Source organism: Pezoporus flaviventris, unplaced genomic scaffold (genome assembly GCF_033815535.1).
Source record: "Pezoporus flaviventris isolate CSIRO_AGI_PZ_B2104156 unplaced genomic scaffold, CSIRO_AGI_Pfla_v1 ptg000041l, whole genome shotgun sequence".
NCBI lineage: Eukaryota > Metazoa > Chordata > Aves > Psittaciformes > Psittacidae > Pezoporus > Pezoporus flaviventris.
Genome location: NW_026892589.1, coordinates 1,655,228 through 1,671,505, shown reverse-complemented (window position 1 = coordinate 1,671,505; position 16,278 = coordinate 1,655,228). Strand labels below are relative to the sequence as shown.

The 16,278-nt window shown below is 53.0% G+C and overlaps 1 protein-coding gene across 7 annotated transcripts in view; it reads left to right on the top strand.

Moving 5' to 3' along the window:
- The window catches only part of NF2 (NF2, moesin-ezrin-radixin like (MERLIN) tumor suppressor), a 46,174-nt gene that overhangs the window by 25,809 nt on the left and 4,087 nt on the right, over positions 1–16,278 (top strand). For 3 of the 7 annotated variants that reach the window (XM_061465759.1, XM_061465754.1, XM_061465758.1), the window contains 5 exons: positions 2,335–2,457; positions 2,905–3,122; positions 4,470–4,575; positions 8,793–8,923; positions 10,794–10,953. In XM_061465759.1, the coding sequence (XP_061321743.1) occupies positions 2,335–2,457; positions 2,905–3,122; positions 4,470–4,575; positions 8,793–8,923; positions 10,794–10,953 (738 nt within the window). Of the gene's footprint in view, positions 1–2,334; positions 2,458–2,904; positions 3,123–4,469; positions 4,576–8,792; positions 8,924–10,793; positions 10,954–12,437; positions 12,524–16,278 lie in introns of all 7 variants that reach the window. The other 4 variants (XM_061465760.1, XM_061465757.1, XM_061465756.1 and 1 more) reach the window with 4 other exon arrangements.

The following is a 16,278-nucleotide window of genomic DNA, read 5'->3' as shown; positions in this document are numbered from 1 at the left end:
GAAGCAGTTCTCCTTCCTGCAGCTCATGGGGCAGGAGAGGATGGGACATGAGTCACTGAGCAGAACTAGGCCAGCTCCTCTGGGAATGGGGATTCTTGCTTCCTCTGGTCAGTAAGGAGTTGGTGCCGTGGAGCAAAAGCTCTCCGTGGAAGGAGCATTGAGGTGTCCAAGTGCTGGTGGCTTCAGGGGCAGGTTTATGTGTTGGAATAACATGAGCAGGACCTGGGATCTGTGCTTAGCTGGGCTGCTGGGAGAGGTGAGGGTGCTGAGGGCCAGCAGGAGCTGGGCACCTCGCATGAGCTCTCCAACCCAGAGCACTTGTGCCCTATGGGAAAGGTCAGGCTCCTGCTCAGGTTGGCTGCCCTGCTGTAGCCACTGTGCTGCTGCCTGCTCTCCTCCCTCCCCAGCACCCGCAGTTAGGAGCTGGTTCTGGACCGTCCTTTTGTATTGGGAATTCTTGTTAATGGAGGTCCTGAGTGGGATGCAGATCATAATGATAATTAATGAGGGAAACCTTTAAGAGAAGGCAGCAGAGCTGTTTGAGCAGTGGGAGTCTCACTCTCAGAATACAGTTGGTGTCCAAGGAGCAGAGATGTGTTTTGTCACACTTATTTCCCTTATTAAAGCCAGCGGGTGGCCTGTGCCAAGCTGTGAGTCCTGCCTGCAGTGGGGATGCTGATAAAACACCCAGTCTGTCCTGCTGGAGGGATTAAACGTGGTGTGCTTATCAGCCCAATGGCTCCCTTTGGGCTGTTGGTTAGTGGAGAGGCAGTGGTTGGGCACATTCTGTCTGCACAATGCTCTCAGCATCTTCTGGGAAGAGGTGGTGGATTCTGGTGTGATGTCTCAGCATAGCTTGGGTGTTCCCCTCCTGGGGAAGCATTGCTGTTTCCTGCAGGTGGAGCTGGGGGAGAGAGCTCGTGTACCTGAAGATGACACCAAGTTGGCCTACTGGAGGGCAGGAGGCTCTGCAGGGGATCTGGACAGGCTGGATCCATGAGATGAGGGCGATGGGATGAGGTTCAAAAGGCTCAGTGCTGGTCCTGCACTCGGGCCACAACAACCCCATGCAATGCTCCAGGCTTGAGGAGCAGCGTCTGGAAACTGCTCATGGGAAAGGAGCTGGGGGTGCTGATTGATGGAGCTGAACGTGAGCAGCTTGGGCCCAGGCAGCCAGGAAGCCACCAGCATCCTGGCCTGGATCAGCACCAGTGCGGCAGCAGGGCCAGGGCAGGGATTGTGCCCCTGCACTGGGCACTGGTGAGGCTGCACCTTGAATCCTATGTTCAGTTTTGGGCCCCTCACTGTAAGAGAGACCTTGAGGTGCTGGAGCGGGGCCAGAGAAGGGCACTGGAGCTGGTGCAGGGCCTGGAGCCCAAGTGTGATGGGGAAGGGCTGAGGGACCTGGGGGGTTCAGTGTGGAGAAGAGAAGGCTCAGGGGGGACCTGATGGCTCCCTACAAGTGCCTGAGAGGAGGATGGAGCCAGGAGGGGCTGGGCTCTGCTCCCAAGGAACAAGGGATGGGACAAGAGGAAACGGCCTCAAGCTGCCCCAGGGCAGGTTTAGATGGAGCTGAGGAACAATTCCTGCCCCAGAGGGTGCTCAGGCATTGGAACAGGCTGCCCAGGGCAGGGCTGCAGTCACCTTCCCCGTGGAGACGAGGCCCCAGTGCCATGGGGCAGTGGTGGCCTTGGCAGTGCTGGGGAATGGTTGGACTGGATGAGCTTAAAGGGCTTTTCCAGCCTGCCTTGTTCTATGATTCCATGATGTAGGAGCTGGCAGAGGTGGTTGCATGCTTTGTGCCCTCCCCTAGGAATGAGTGGAGGTGATGTTTCAGGCCCGCTGGGTTAGGTGCCTGATCCAAAGCAGGAGCTCTCCACATCCTCCAAGCTCCTGCCTTGCCGTGTGTCTGTACTTGGTGTTTGGAAGATGCTCTCAGCCTGCCCTTAAGCGCAGCCTTGCTCTCTGGTCAGTGTGCTGTAAGGAGCTCTGCGGGTAGCTGGAGCTCTTGGGACCTTCCTTGTGTGAGCCTGCCCTGTGAGGCAGTGGAGGGGGGAGCTCTTTGGTATGCAGTCACCTGCTTGGGTGGCTGTGCTGTAGGGAACAGCCTGATAGGGCTGATAGGATAGGGCTTGTCTCAGGAATGGCCCTTTACAAGGGAGCTGAATATGTCAGGTCACCCCCATGTAGTGAAGCTCCCAGTGTTGATAAGCAGAGAGGAGGCAGCAGTGCAGTCCTGTGCTCTAACCACACACAGTGACCGTTCCTCATGCTATGAAAAGCCTTTCTAATGTGTATTGTTTCTCCTTGCTTTCCCCAATCCCTCTCTCCTAGATGGAACGGCAGCGCCTGGCCCGAGAGAAGCAAATGAGGGAAGAGGCTGAAAGGAAAAGGGATGAGCTGGAGAGACGGTTGATGCAGTTAAAGGAAGAGGCAACAATGGCCAATGAGGCTCTGGTAGGTTGTTTCCTGAGGCACTGCAGCTTTTCCTCACTCTTTCCACTGCCAAAGTGTTTCAGGAGGCACGTTGTGACTGTCCTGTGGCTGTGCAGATGAGGCCCTCAGTGCTATGGGTTTGTGGTGGCCTTGGCAGTGCTGGGGTTGGACTGGATGAGCTTAAAGGGCTTTTCCCACCTGGTTGATTCTGTGATTCTGTTCTCAAAGTGCTGCTGGTGGATGGTGATCAGGAGGGTGGATGGAGGGACACAAAGGAGGATGATTTGGAGCAGAGCCTGGGCACATCCAGGTCTTGGCTGCAGAAGCTGCAGGCTTGCATGGAAGGGAGAGAGGGATTCTATGGGCAACCATGTGGAGCGAGCAGCTCAGGGCTCTGCTCCGGAGGCTGTGAGCACATTTGGGGGGACGTTCAGTGTGCTTGATGGCTCCATGTGCCTTGTTTCTCAGATGAGGTCCGAAGAGACGGCAGACTTGCTGGCCGAGAAGGCGCAGATCACGGAGGAGGAGGCCAAGCTCCTGGCTCAGAAGGCAGCCGAGGCTGAGCAGGAGATGCAGCGGATCAAAGCCACGGCCATCCGGACGGAGGAGGAGAAGCGGCTGATGGAGCAGAAGGTGCTGGAGGCAGAGATGTTGGCACTGAAAATGGCCGAGGAGTCGGAGAGGAGGTCAGAGGGTCCAACCTTGCAGCTGCCTCTGCTTTGCTTTCCAACCCCCTTTGACTTGGCTGAAAGAGTGGCTCATGCCTTGAGTTTATCCATCCGAGGGTGTGCAGTGAGCCCTTGGCCTCCTGTGCGTGTACAGCAGTGCGTGGCCCCAGGGCTGGCTGGTTTCTCCATCCATCTCTCTCTGTCTTGCTGTTTGCCACAGCGGGGCTGTGTCCCGGTAGGAAATGGTGCTGGTAGAGCAGTGGTGGCCCTGATCTTCCTCTGGATTAGAGCTGGAGACCTGTCTCCAAAGCCTTCTTTTGGGAGGGATTCTGTGATGGGAGCAAGGAGAGGGGCTGTCAGCAGGGGAGAAGGTCCCAAGGCCCTTAGTGTTCTGCCTCCTGTGCCTCTTGTGCCCTGACAGCAGCAGCTCTACTTTGGGGTAATTTCTGCAAACACCCACTGCATTCCTCAAAGTATGTGACATTAATAACACTTGTGGTTGTTTTTTCCTCTGGATGGTAGATCTACATTCCCTATTCCCTCTTTATTCCTGTTTACCTCTGTTTTTAGTTCTCCTTCCTGGTGGTGAGCTCTCTGTTTCAGGTTAGCCTTGAGCTAACCCCTAGCTCCTGGAGTCCTTGCTTCTTGTTAAACCTGGTGTTTCCATCCTCTTGATACCAGAGCCCAGGTCCCATGGTGCATTTGGTAGTGAGCAAGTAAAAGATCATTCTTGTTTCCTTCCAGCTGATTACTCCTTTCCATGTGAGAGCTTGTTTGGCATCAGCCCTTCTGCTTGGATGAACGCTGCCCTTGTCCATCTCATCTTGCCTTGGTCTCTATCTTACAAAGTCTACACTCAGAATTCAGTCCAGCAAAGAAAGCACTCTTCCTCCTTTGGCTTTCTCTTTGGGGGGCAGTCCTTGAGGGTAAATACTAGTCCTAGAATAGCTGGGCTCTAGTGGTAGGCAAATCTTGGGTGCTGCTTCCTTTTTGAATGCAGCAGATAATTGTTAGTGGAGGGTAACTTGTCAGAGAGCTGCCTCTCCTGCTTTAGGTCTGAGCTTAACTTTTGAAGTTCTCCCTGTCCTGGTGCCTTAGTCCACTTCTCCAGCCCTTGGCCTTGCTCACTGGTGCTCACACAGCCCATGGCAGAGCTGCCCCGTTGTGGCTCGGAGTTCTGTGCTTATTGAAACATCCCACGTGTCAGAGGTTCTGCCATTTCCCTTGCTCCAATGATTTCTTAGTTTAGGTCTTGTTGGGGGTCAAATCTCAACCTATTGCACACCTACACTGTGATGCTGCTCCTCCAGCTTCTCGTTCCTCTCAACTTCCATCTGATAGTTGCCTTTTGCTGTATGTCTGTAGGGCGAAGGAGGCTGATCAGCTGAAGCAGGATCTTCAGGAGGCCCGTGAGTCTGAGCGGAGAGCGAAGCAGAAGCTGTTGGAGATCACCAGCAAGTCGTCATACACAGTAAGAGCGAGCTGGATTGTAATCCCCAGCCCCTAAATGTGCCCTCCTCTGTAACCTGGAGGAGTCTCCTGTCTCCATCCCATCGGTGGAGGGATACAGGCTGTCCCGTTGCATTGCTGTTCAGAAACCCTTTGCAGTGCTTGCTCCCTCCATCCAGACACCCCATCCATTACTTTGCTCTTTGTTGTTTTCTTTCTCCCCCACCTGCCCTGCCTCATGCTGCAAGAGTAAAGCAGCTGCTGGAGAAATTAAAGGCAGCAAGTGTAGAATCCATTTAACACCCAGGTCAGGGCCGCACTTTGCTAGCACGTGTGGAGCAAACAGCCTTTAAAATAGGGTTAAATACTGAACAGAGGTGTCCTGATCCTTGTTAGGTTGGATAAACATTGTTCAGAAGCTGTACATTCATTCTTTGGCATAAAGTGGTCACTGTGCCCCTGTGTGCTGGAATTAAAACCCACTTCCTTGAAGGGAGACAATTCCATGATTGCCCATTAAGATTTCACACCTTCCTCTGCAGCATCTGGTCCTGGTTGCTGAAACTGGCCTAAATGACCATGGCTCTGTTCTGTCTGGCAGTTCCTTTCCTCCACTTCTCTAATGCTGTACCTGCAGGCTCCTTCCCATCCTCTGGGAACTTCTGAAGAGTGGATTGAAGAGGATGGAGGTGAAGGAACCTGCTTGAAGTTCCCTGCAAAAGCGTCTCAAAGCTTTTCACAGTTGCAGAGATGGGAAACAGGCAGGTGCTCTGAGCTCTGGGACACCTACAGGGCTTGCTAAAGCTTAGCTTGGAGTGCTCCTTATTTTACAAGTGTCTAGGATTCTGGGATCCTAGGTCTGGAGCCCTCAGCACAAGAGGGATGTGGTGCTGTTTGTGCCCATATCCAGGTGACAACTCCTTGCTGGACTCTTCCATCCCCTGTTGTGCCTGCCTTGCTTCTCCTGTCCCCTGTGGCCCCTCCCATCTCTCTGCTATGTGAGCCAGAGTAAGATGCTCACTTCAAAGCTGGTGGCCTGAGGGATGAAGCAATTTGAAAGCTGCTGTTGGGAGACTCATGTCCCTCAGGTGAATGGCAGCTCTGCCCAGCGGTGCAGGATTCCAGCTCCTCTCTTCCGTAATGAGAGTATAACACTGAGCTTGATCTTTTCAATGGTACCAGGGCTTGTGCTGTGTCGTCCCCTGGCACTGAGAGCTAGGCAGGACTTCCCTCTGGAGGAGCAAGAGCAAGGGAGGAAGCAGGGAGTGGATGGATGTAGAATCATTAGGTTGGAAAAAAGACCCTTAAGGTAATTGAGTCCAACCATTAACCTAGCTGTATGTTGCAGAAAAGGCAAGAAACATATATATATAGCTATGTATGTATCTTTTAACTTTCCATTATCTAATGCTGGTCCCTTAAAGCTTGTTTCAGTGTCTTTTTAGTCCTTGAAGCTCAGGCTGCTTCTGTGATGTGACTGGTAGGTGATGCATGAGAAATGAGACGTGAATCTGAGTCTCAGATCGTCAGGGCTAGGAGAACAATTCATTCCTTACTCACTTGGCAGCGGCTCTTCCCTCCTTCACTGCCCTTCAGGTACCACTCAGGGCAAGACTAAAGGCACTCATCTCTTCTCTGATCTGCTGGAAGCAGTAAGTGGCTGTCTTGGGCTTGCCCAAATCCTTGAGCAGTGAAGGAAAGGCAGTGGCAGTGCAAGGAGCTCTACCTGCAGGGGAAGCCTCATGACATGACTTGCTCTGTGCTTCCTCTTTCTCTCCTGCTCTGTACTCCAGAGGGATGTCCACTGTCACCTGTATTCATGGCAGGCAATTGCTTTAATGCAGGAACAGGGTTATGCAGTTTGCTCCAGGTGAGGAGACACAGAAGGAAAAGGTCTGTGTCCCCTTTGTCACCCTGTGTCCCTGGATTAAAAATCTGGGCGCCAGCTGCAAGACCTGCCCAGGATCACTGCCATGGCAGGGAGATGTTTGCCCCAGACATTAAGCCACGTCTTTGAAAGTCTTCAGTTTGCTCTTTGCTGTTTTTTCCTCCCTCTTCCTCGCTGCTCCTGCTCTCTAACTTCTACACCGTTTGTTTTGTTGCTTCATGGAGGAAGTGGCTGGTGTAACCGTGACAGATGGGTACCTGGGTTTAATGATTGCAGCAGCTGAAATTCCTGCTCAGATCCGACTGCTGCTCTTTGGGGTTTATTCTTCAAAACAAAGCCCAAGTAGCTTGTGCTGAAAAGAAATGCTAAAGGTGGTTTGAAGGCCACCAGCCCTGTTGTGAGCATCCTGCCCAGCACAGATCCTAGAACCTCACATGGGAAGGGCTTTGCGAACACCTCGGTGCCTTACAGGGATAGGACTTGAATGTCAATGGGATGCAAGCACTTGAATCAGGGAAGTGCTTTGGCAACCTGTCCCTTTTCCTTTGAGACTGGGATTTAGGGATTCAGCTGTCCCTTTCAGCCCTGCTCTGCAATTAATGTGCTCTGTGCTAGCAGCAAAGGGCAGGCAGAACTCCTGCCTCCTTGGTGTGAGTCTAACCTGTGCTCCAGCCAGGCTGAGCAGTGCAGTTGGAGGTCCTTGTCTCTGCTTGTACTGGGTGTTTGCTTTCCAGCTCTGCCTCTGCAGCAGACATGAAATGTTGTTCCTCTCGCTGTGTCCAGCCCAAGAGCGAGCAGGGGATGAGCCCTGGCTACTTGTGAATTCCAGGCTGGTGGTGAGGGAAGAGGCAGGTTATGTGCAGAGTAAATCTGTCACCGGCCCGGCGCTGGCGGCTCCTGTTGAAGCAGAGCTGGCTGCAAACAATCCCTGGAGTATCCCAAAGAGGAGGAATGAGGGAAAGAAAGAATCAGCTGAAGCTCAAGAGCTCGTGTGCTGGAGCAGGGCCCCTAGAACCATCCTATCAGCTTTTGGTGCGTGCTGCCAGAGCAGCCTCTGCAGCACCGTCCCCAGCACCCCCTCGTCCAGGCTGGCTTGGGCACACTGTTGTCATTAAAGCAAGCATGAATGTCTAGCAGGGAGGTGGGTGACCTTTTGGGTGCCAGGCTGGATTAGTCCCATCCAACACGAGGGCTGAGCACACTGGCAGCAGTTGTGACTCAGATCCTTGACGTGCGCTGCTGCTTGCAACCTCATTGAGTGTAGTGCAGGAGCAGAGTGATGACTGGAGGCAGGATGCTGTTCCTCTGCTGGGAATGAGCCCCTTTGTTAGAGGTGTGACAGGAATTTGGACTGAGAGAAGGGTTGTTTTTTTAGGGGAAGATGAAACGTGAGGCCTGGCAGTGTGTGTGTGTCAATGGGGGTATTGCAGCATCATGCAGGAGGGAGAGAGTCCCAGATCCCTGCTCTGGTGCAAGGAGCAATTCCCGGTGTTATCTCTGCATTTCCAGCTGAATCTGGCAGTGGTTCCTAAATACTTGGAACATCGGTGCATCTCCATGGTCCTTGCTGGAACTGCTGCCTGAGTTAACCCTTGGGGTTACGTTGGTCTTTGCTCACGCTGTGGGGAGCTGTGAAGTGCAGGACTCTGCTGTCATACAGGATCTGGCATTGCCACTGTTCACAGCTTGTGCTTTTTAAATCTCTAACGTTAAATAGCTGTCAGATGTCTCCCAAAAGGCAGCTTCTGACTGACTTTAAGTGGCACAGCAGCGATAAAACCTTGATTTTGCCAAGTTCTGTCAATAGATTTTGAAGGCAGGAGGTGTCTTTCTCCTCTTCACTACCACAAAGAGCGGAGTCCCAAAGGAACAATAGAATGGAAGAGCAAATTGGAAATGGAGCAGGGGGTTCTTCAAGCTGATCCAGTGCTTGGTGTGCTCACCATCTCCTGTGTTAAAAGATCACCAGCAAAAGAGCAGCCTCATAATCTGTTCTCCAGAAAGTTTGAGGTTGATTCAGGCAAACAGGGTCGTGGGCTGTGCCACATCAGGAATCCCACCCTGGTTTGGGTTGGAAGAGACCTTAAAGCTCATCCACATGAGCCCCTTCCCTTTCCCCATACAAATGATGAGATCCTTCTAGTTCAGCACTCTGCAAGGTGGAATACACCCAGCCCCAGGAAGAGTGTGTTGTTACCTGTGTGAGTAGCAGTTCAAGCCCTTACTACAGCATTAGCAAGTAGTGCCTTGTTGTGTGTGCTTAGTTGCTGCTTTATTTTACCTCTGTTACAGAACGTTTGCTATAGGAACATTTGTGTGCCAAGAGGGATTAATCTGTACTCTCTCTTTAGCAGTCTATGAACTCAAGTACAACAGCACTGCCTACTGACCTGCCAAGCTTCAACCTCATCAGTGAGAGCCTGTCTTTTGACTTCAAGGATACTGACATGAAGAGGCTTTCGATGGAAATAGAGAAAGAGAAGTATGTGGCATGTGTCCAGCACTGGGATTTGTGCCTCAGTTGTAGTGGGAGGAATTGGATGGGTGCTGAATGTAGTTTTTAAGTACCAGACAAGCACCAGTGTGAGGTGAAAAGGGGAGAGAAGCCTTTGGTATTCCTTTTGGATTAATAGCTCTGGTTGACCTGGTGTCACAGGCATGTCCCTGCTGCCTGCTTAGAGGCAGGTTGAAGCATGCTGAGCTTGATTCGTAGAATCCCAGATTGGTTTGGGTTGGAAGGGACCTTAAAGCTCCTTCAGTTCCAACCCCTGCCATGGGCAGGGACACCTTCCACTAGAGCAGCTTGCTCCAAGCCCCTGTGTCCAGCCTGGCCTTGAACACTGCCAGGAATGGGGCGGCCACAGCTTCTCTGGATTTGCTCCAACAGCTTCTTATGTTGGGGGCACCAGAGTTTCCTCTCCATAAGATTACCCTGGCTCTTGTTTAGGCTTGAATTGTTCATCTTGGTAGAAGGTTAAGAGCAGCCTGGCTGCTGGTGTGCTGAGCTGTGGCAGGCTGGTGCCACTGCATGTGCAGTGTGTCCAGAGAATGGAAAGTAGCTGCAGTGTGTGCTGAGCTCCTGCTTTGGGGCTTTAACCCCTTTTTCCTGGAATGTGTGTCATGTTCCTATATAAAAAGTGCACACAAGCAAGTTTGGATTTGATTGAGCTTTGATCTTGTGTTTTCCTGAGGGTGTGAGTGTAGCCTTCAACACAACAGATCGAGCAGAAATCAAAGCAGATCCGATTTTAATCTCTGTAGTAATAATGTGCTTTGTGCATCGACTGGCTTGTAGATCAAAGCTGAAAGGGCTCTGCCATAGCGCTCCAACCAAAACTTCCCAGGGCAGGAATGAAGCACCCCTGGATCCCAGAGGGATGGTTTATGTTGCCTCTGCTCAGTGCCCTCTCCTGTGTGTGGAATAAGAGCCCCCTGTGCTGGAGACAGAGGTGAAAACTCTTCCTAAAGCCAGAAGGAAAAAGATAGAAGCTGAAAAGAAGGGGCTAATTCCTGCTTCTGTACCCAGGTTGTTAACTGGGTCATCCTGCTCTCCTCAGCAGGAAGAGCTTGGCTCTGCCAAATCCTGAAAGCAGCAGCATCTTGTGCTGTCTTCTATGGGATTGTTCTCCTTCCTCTGGTGCGGGGAGAATGCTCACTACAAATCCTGGCTGTCCGAGAGGGTTCTTGTTGGTGTGCTGGAGCTTTGCCCTGGCTCTCAGTGTTTCCTCATGGCTGGCACGGTGTGATTTTTCCTCCAGTTGATGCTTCAGCACAGAAGGCTGTGAGGGCCCAGTCCTGAGAACTGGGTTTGCTTTTTTTCTTCCTTTCTGTTTCTGGGAGACCTCTGTCTCTCCCAGCCTTGCTGTGTGGCTAAGAGATACCTGGTATTTGGGGGGCAGTGCTTGCTCCCACACAATTTACAAGCTAACTCCTTCCAAAACATGAGAAGTCAGTACAGCAGGGTCCTTCCTGACTGGTAGGATTCGTGCCTTTGAGTTTGGGAGCTAGCTTTGGGAGAGAGTGCGGTGGAGTAGAGCAGTGGAAAGAGCTAAAACTACTCCCTTGTAGGCTGAGACGTGTAATGTCATGGTGCAGCTTCATGCAGGGATGGGGAGACTTACAAATACCATCCAGCAGCTCCAGCCTGCCTTTAGCCTTTCATACAGTAATGTAACTTAGTTTTGTTCCTGGGTCAGCTGCCTGGGTCCCATTTTAATAACAGCCCCATCATTGCTGAGGCTGGTTTCAGTTCGACACATTCGGAGTAACAGAGAGAAGGTTTTCCTGGTGTCATTCTGTTATCACTGTATCGTGTCAGCCTGGCCTAACCCAGGACTCTTTGTGTGTGCTAGGGTGGAGTACATGGAGAAGAGCAAACACCTCCAGGAGCAGCTGAACGAGCTGAAGACTGAAATTGAGGCACTGAAGCTAAAGGAGAGGGAGACAGCTCTGGATATATTGCACAACGAGAACGCCAGCCGGGGCAACAGCAAGCACAACACTATCAAAAAGGTATCGGAGGGCTCCAGTTTGTATCTCTCCTGATGAAACCCTTTAAACCCAACCACAACAGAACCCTTCTGTCTGGGTTAGCTTTTGCACAAGTTGTTATAATAAAACTCTTTGATCTAGGCTTCCTTCCCCAGCTGCTCAGCTTTGAACCAGGGGGCAGGGAGTGCCACGTGCTGGCTGATGTTTGCCATAGCCAAACCTTGTCTCTTCAGTGCTGTGTGAAGGGATGCAGAGGCCTCGAGCTGTGAAGGTCTTGCTGAAAAGGGATGCTGTTAGAAGGGATCACCACCCTAGTGACCTCAGGAACAGGAAAAGCCCCGTCTGCATGTTGCAGCTGTGCCCTACAGGCATTGCAAGGAAACAAACACTGAGCTTGTCTGGTGAATAATAAGGGCAAAAACGCTTCTGGGTGCTCAGTAGAAAAAGCCAAAAGCCTCATCCTCTCTCTTAATCTGTTCTCCAGCAGCCTGTAGTGCAGCTTCCAATACTAACAGCCAAATCTGCCACTAGTAGTGGGGTGTGAGATGTCTGCTCCCAGTGCTGTGGACCCTGGAACCACCTGCCTCTAGAAATCCTGTTGGGATGAGTATCTTAGGCCACATTTAGGGTGCTGGGTCTGCTAGCCCAGGGATCGCACCTGGAGAGGGATCTGGAATGCTGTATGGCATGGGATGCAGGCTGGGGTAACAACTCCAGGGTTTGAAACCAAATCCTTCCCTCTTTACTACTCCCACCTGAGAGTTATGGCTGAAAGGATTTGGTAATACCAGTTGATGCCAGCTTTCATGGCTGGAAGTTCATGATCACTGAACTGGGGCAGGAACACGGATCTACCGGGTCTCACTTCACTCTGCTAGCCCTGAGCTATTTGGGTTCCTGTCACACCAAAGCAGAGAATCTTCCCAGGCCCTTGTCACTGTAGAAGCTGAAGATGTTGCTGCTCCCAATGGGTTTTGTCTCCATGCTCAGAGTCCTCAGTTTAAGTGGAAAATGGTAAATTTTCACTTCTGACAGAGACAAGTTCCTAGTGAGCTGATGGTCCCATTTGTCTCACTTAAAGAAGGTGGCTGGGCCATCATTTCAGTGCCTGTCAGGGCTCATCATTCTAATTGGGACTGTGCAGTCACTCTTCGTTCCTTTGAAGCTGGAGTCTTGTCCTGTCCCCTCCCTTCAGGAGGGATCTGAGGCTGCCCAGCTCCTGCACCTTCACTGGGGGAGCAAAGGTTGGAAATAATAGTCTATTAGTGCAGCACATCAGAATACAATTACAGCCTGGTTTTGTGCATGGCACCAGGAGGGCAGGAGGGCTTTTGTCTTGGTGGTTGTGATGGGAAGGCGGCTGTGAGGCTGGAAATGGAATAGCAGTTTAACAATACTTCAGTAATACCAACCCTCTGCCCCTCCTGGATGCTGCTGATCACTTCAGTGCTCTGGGCAAGCTGGACAGGTTGCACAAATGACCTGACATTACTCATCTCACAGAGGATTCTTTCTTCTTGTTGTTCATTTTATTTTGCTGGTTTAGCCTCAAGCCCAGAGCAGAAGACCTATCTGCATTTGAGACTTCCAAGTAGGTTATTCCAAGGTACTCTCTGCGTGGGGTGCTGGGGTCACTGCCTGCCGCACTAACCCCTGCATGAGCTTGCCTGCAATGCACCCTGCTCTGGCCAGCTCCCCTTGCTGCAAGCCTACAACTTCCCTCCTGCACCACAGAGGGGTGTGGTGGTGCTGGTGAGACTGGGCTCACTGTGCCTGTCCCCACAGGGAGCCCATGCAGCACGGCACAGGCTTAAATCACAGCATCCCAGCCTGGTTTGGGTTCAAGGGACCTTAAAGCTCCTCCAGCTCCAACCCCTGCCTTGGGCAGGGACCCCTTCCACTAGAGCAGCTTGCTCCAAGCCCCTGTGTCCAACCTGGCCTTGAACACTGCCAGGGATGGGGCAGCCACAGCTTCTCTGGGCACCCTGTGCCAGCGCCTCAGCACCCTCACAGGGAAGAGCTTCTGCCTCAGAGCTCAGCTCAGTCTCCCCTCTGGCAGGTTAAAGCCATTCCCCTTAGCCCGTGAATAATTCACCACACCTGTTTTCCTGGGCTGCTGGTGACTGGGAATCCAGGGGAGGCGCAGGGTGGCCTTTGAAGATTTCTTTAAAGAAGGAAACCAGGACTTTCCCCCTCGTTTGCTGCAGAGAGAAATTCAGGATTTAAAAACAAACCAACCCCAGCAACTCTTTGCTGCCAAAACTGTCATAACAGGCTGAAAACACAGCCCTCCCTCTTGGAGTGGAGCAGCACGTGGTGTCCGTGTCTGCCTGCTTGAGGAGCAGCACAGGCACGTGGAGCAGGCTGCTGAGGGCAGGCAGTGTCTGCAGGGCTGCAGTGGGGTGGTCCAGGGGGGCCGTGTTGGAGCTGCTGGTCACCATCGTGCCTGGGACACCCTGACTGCCTGTGATGCCTCTGCCTCCTTCAGCACAGCGCTGGCTCCGGCTCTGGTAAATGTGTTTTCTTTGCAGAGCCTGCTTTCCTCTGAGGATTTGCCCTCGAGGCACAGGCAGAGATCAGCTCCCTCTGCTGGGATGAGGAGTTTGGGGAAGCTGCTTTGTATTTCTCTTTCTTTGACTGTGGTTCTTGCACACTTCTGGGGTTTGGTGAGGTTTGAGTGGCAGTGCTAAGGGAGGAAATGGCAAAGAGGAACGGCTTTAACCTGCCAGAGGGGAGACTGAGCTGAGCTCTGAGGCAGAAGCTCTTCCCTGTTTGGGTGCTGAGGCGCTGGCACAGGGTGCCCAGAGAAGCTGTGGCTGCCCCATCCCTGGCAGTGTTCAAGGCCAGGTTGGACACAGGGGCTTGGAGCAAGCTGCTCCAGTGGAAGGGGTCCCTGCCCGTGGCAGGGGTTGGAGCTGGAGGAGCTTTAAGGTCCCTTCCAACCCAAAGCAGTCTGTGCTCTGTGGTTCCAGGGCTGTAAATCACTCAAGTTAGGACTTTGTGCCCACCAGCCGCTCTCTGGGGAGCTGCAGATGTTCCCAGGATGGACCTCTCTCCCTCTGTAAGCATTTCCTTGGGGAAGAGGCTAAAATGAGGGGAGACCCTCACCTTGGATGTCTCTCTGGGGCAGGCTGGCTGTAGTTTCCCACTGCCCCATCCCAACTGGCTTGAGGAACCCCATGGCAGGCGAAGCCCAGGGAGGTGAGGTGGAGCCCTGGCAGTTTGTGGTGAGACCCATGCAGCAGCTGGGAGGGATTCGGTGCTGGGAGGAGCCCCCATGGTTCAACCAGGATGTCACCTCTTAGGCTCCATGCCTGCCTTTGAAGACCCCTGCAGAGTTTGTCCTGAGTAATTACGTGGTTAAGGTGCTAATCCTCTTTATGAGCCCTATGGGCACAGCAGAAGCACCTCAGCTGGAGCCCGATCTCCTCTCCACCACGGGCTGGTGCTGCTGATCCAGCTCACTTGGCTTCAGGAGTGTTTGCCACTTAGGCTGTGGTAGGAGATGGAAAAACCCACTTCTTCCTCGCATCCTCCAGAGCAGAGAAGCTCCCAGGGCAGGCTGCTGCTGAAACCACAATCAGGTCTTTCGTTGCACTTGCTTTCTTCTTGCACCGTCATGCTTATTTACTGTGATTTAAGCCCTTTGAAGTATGCAAATCTCCAGGCTGTTCCCAGACAAGCAGCTTTGTCTTTGAGCAGCTCTCTGGTCCTTCCCCAGGCAGGCTTGGCTTTTCCCTGCCAGGCTGTCACATGGCTCCTGGCTTTTCCTCAGATGCAGGGTTCTCCTGAGCCTGGAGCTTGCTCCTGAGGGCCAGCACTGGGGTGCCCGTTGGGGTCGTTGGACATGGGTGAGCTGTTGCTGGTCCCAGTCCTGGCTCACCCTGGTGGTGGTGCAGTGTTGCCCTCAGGTTGTTGAGGTTTGGATAAGCTGCTTCAAATCTGCTTTATCACCAATAGACTCCTCTGGGCTTCCTCCATCATTTGGGCCGTGAACAGTCGTGTTTTACCACATCCCCTTCAGGCTCAGGCAGTGAGCAGCTCCTGGCTGCCAAGCGCGGAGGGGCAAGGGAGGCAAAGCAATGCGGACTCATCTGCAGGCTTATCCTCACTCCTTTCACCTTCAAGCTGTGCTCTGGGTTGTCCTCTACAGCAGTATAAGGGCACTGGTGATTTAGTGATGGGCACTGCCATCTGAGTCTCTACATGATGGAGATAGGAAGCTGCTTTGCCACCACCAAATGCCAGGAGGCTACTTCATCATCAGGACAGGCTGAAGGATTTCACCGTGGGGCAGGCAGCTTCCCTCTGTTCCAGCTGTGCCTGGATGGCATCTCGCTAGGGATCACTGGAACGAGTCCCACAAGGACTTCCTCGAGTCTTGTGGGGTCTCTGTCATCTCCTGGAGCCTCCCTCCCTCTCCTGTCCCCTTCTGGGACCTGGAGCCTCCCCTGCATGAAGTGGGTCTGCTTTGCTCCAGTGGTTTGCTAAGGGAGATGGAAGAGGTTATTGTGCTGCTGGAGCTTCGTCCTGTGTCAGGAAGGGACCAGCACAAGCCCTATTGCTCTAGGAAGGGCAAAAGGAGGGAGCAGGGTGCCCAGAGAAGCTGTGGCTGCCCCATCCCTGGCAGTGTTCAAGGCCAGGTTGGACACAGGGGCTTGGAGCAAGCTGCTCTAGTGGAAGGTGTCCCTGCCAATGGCAGGGGTTGGAGCTGGAGGAGCTTTAAGGTCCCTTCCAACCCAAACCAGGCTGGGTTTCTCTGAGGTACTCTTAGTCTCATGCAGCTCTGCCTTGGTGTCACTGTGTGCTCCACTCTGCTGCTGCAGAGCCTACACACGCAGCAATGGCCTTCCCAGGAGCAACAGCACCGGTTATTCCCCCTCCCATTCCCATTCCCTTTGGGAGCTGTGAGGGCTGAGAGAAACCCTGAGCCAGGATGCTGGCTTCTCGCCCTGCCTGGCACCCACCTGGGATGCAGGTGAGAACTGGGACATCCCCGGGGAGCAGCACTGCTCTGGACACCTCCGGCACCCATTTCCCCAGCTGTGGGAGGAGGTGGATGCTCATCCCCTGTGGGTCCGGCCCTCACATCCCCATGTGTGCCAGGCCACGTCCCTGCCAGCTTCCTTTCCTCTCTGCCCTGGTTCTCCTCGGAGCTGGGAAGTGAAACTCCTTGGCAGCTAAACTGGGACACGGCAGCTCCTTGCCTTGTTTACAAGGAGCCAAAGGAAACCAGGGAACGTCAGGCCTATCAGCTATTTTTGTGGCAGCCTTTGAAAAGCGTTTCCTTCAGATGGAGCATCATCCTCTGTCTTTTAAATGTGCTCATCAAAGCATTGGGGGCCG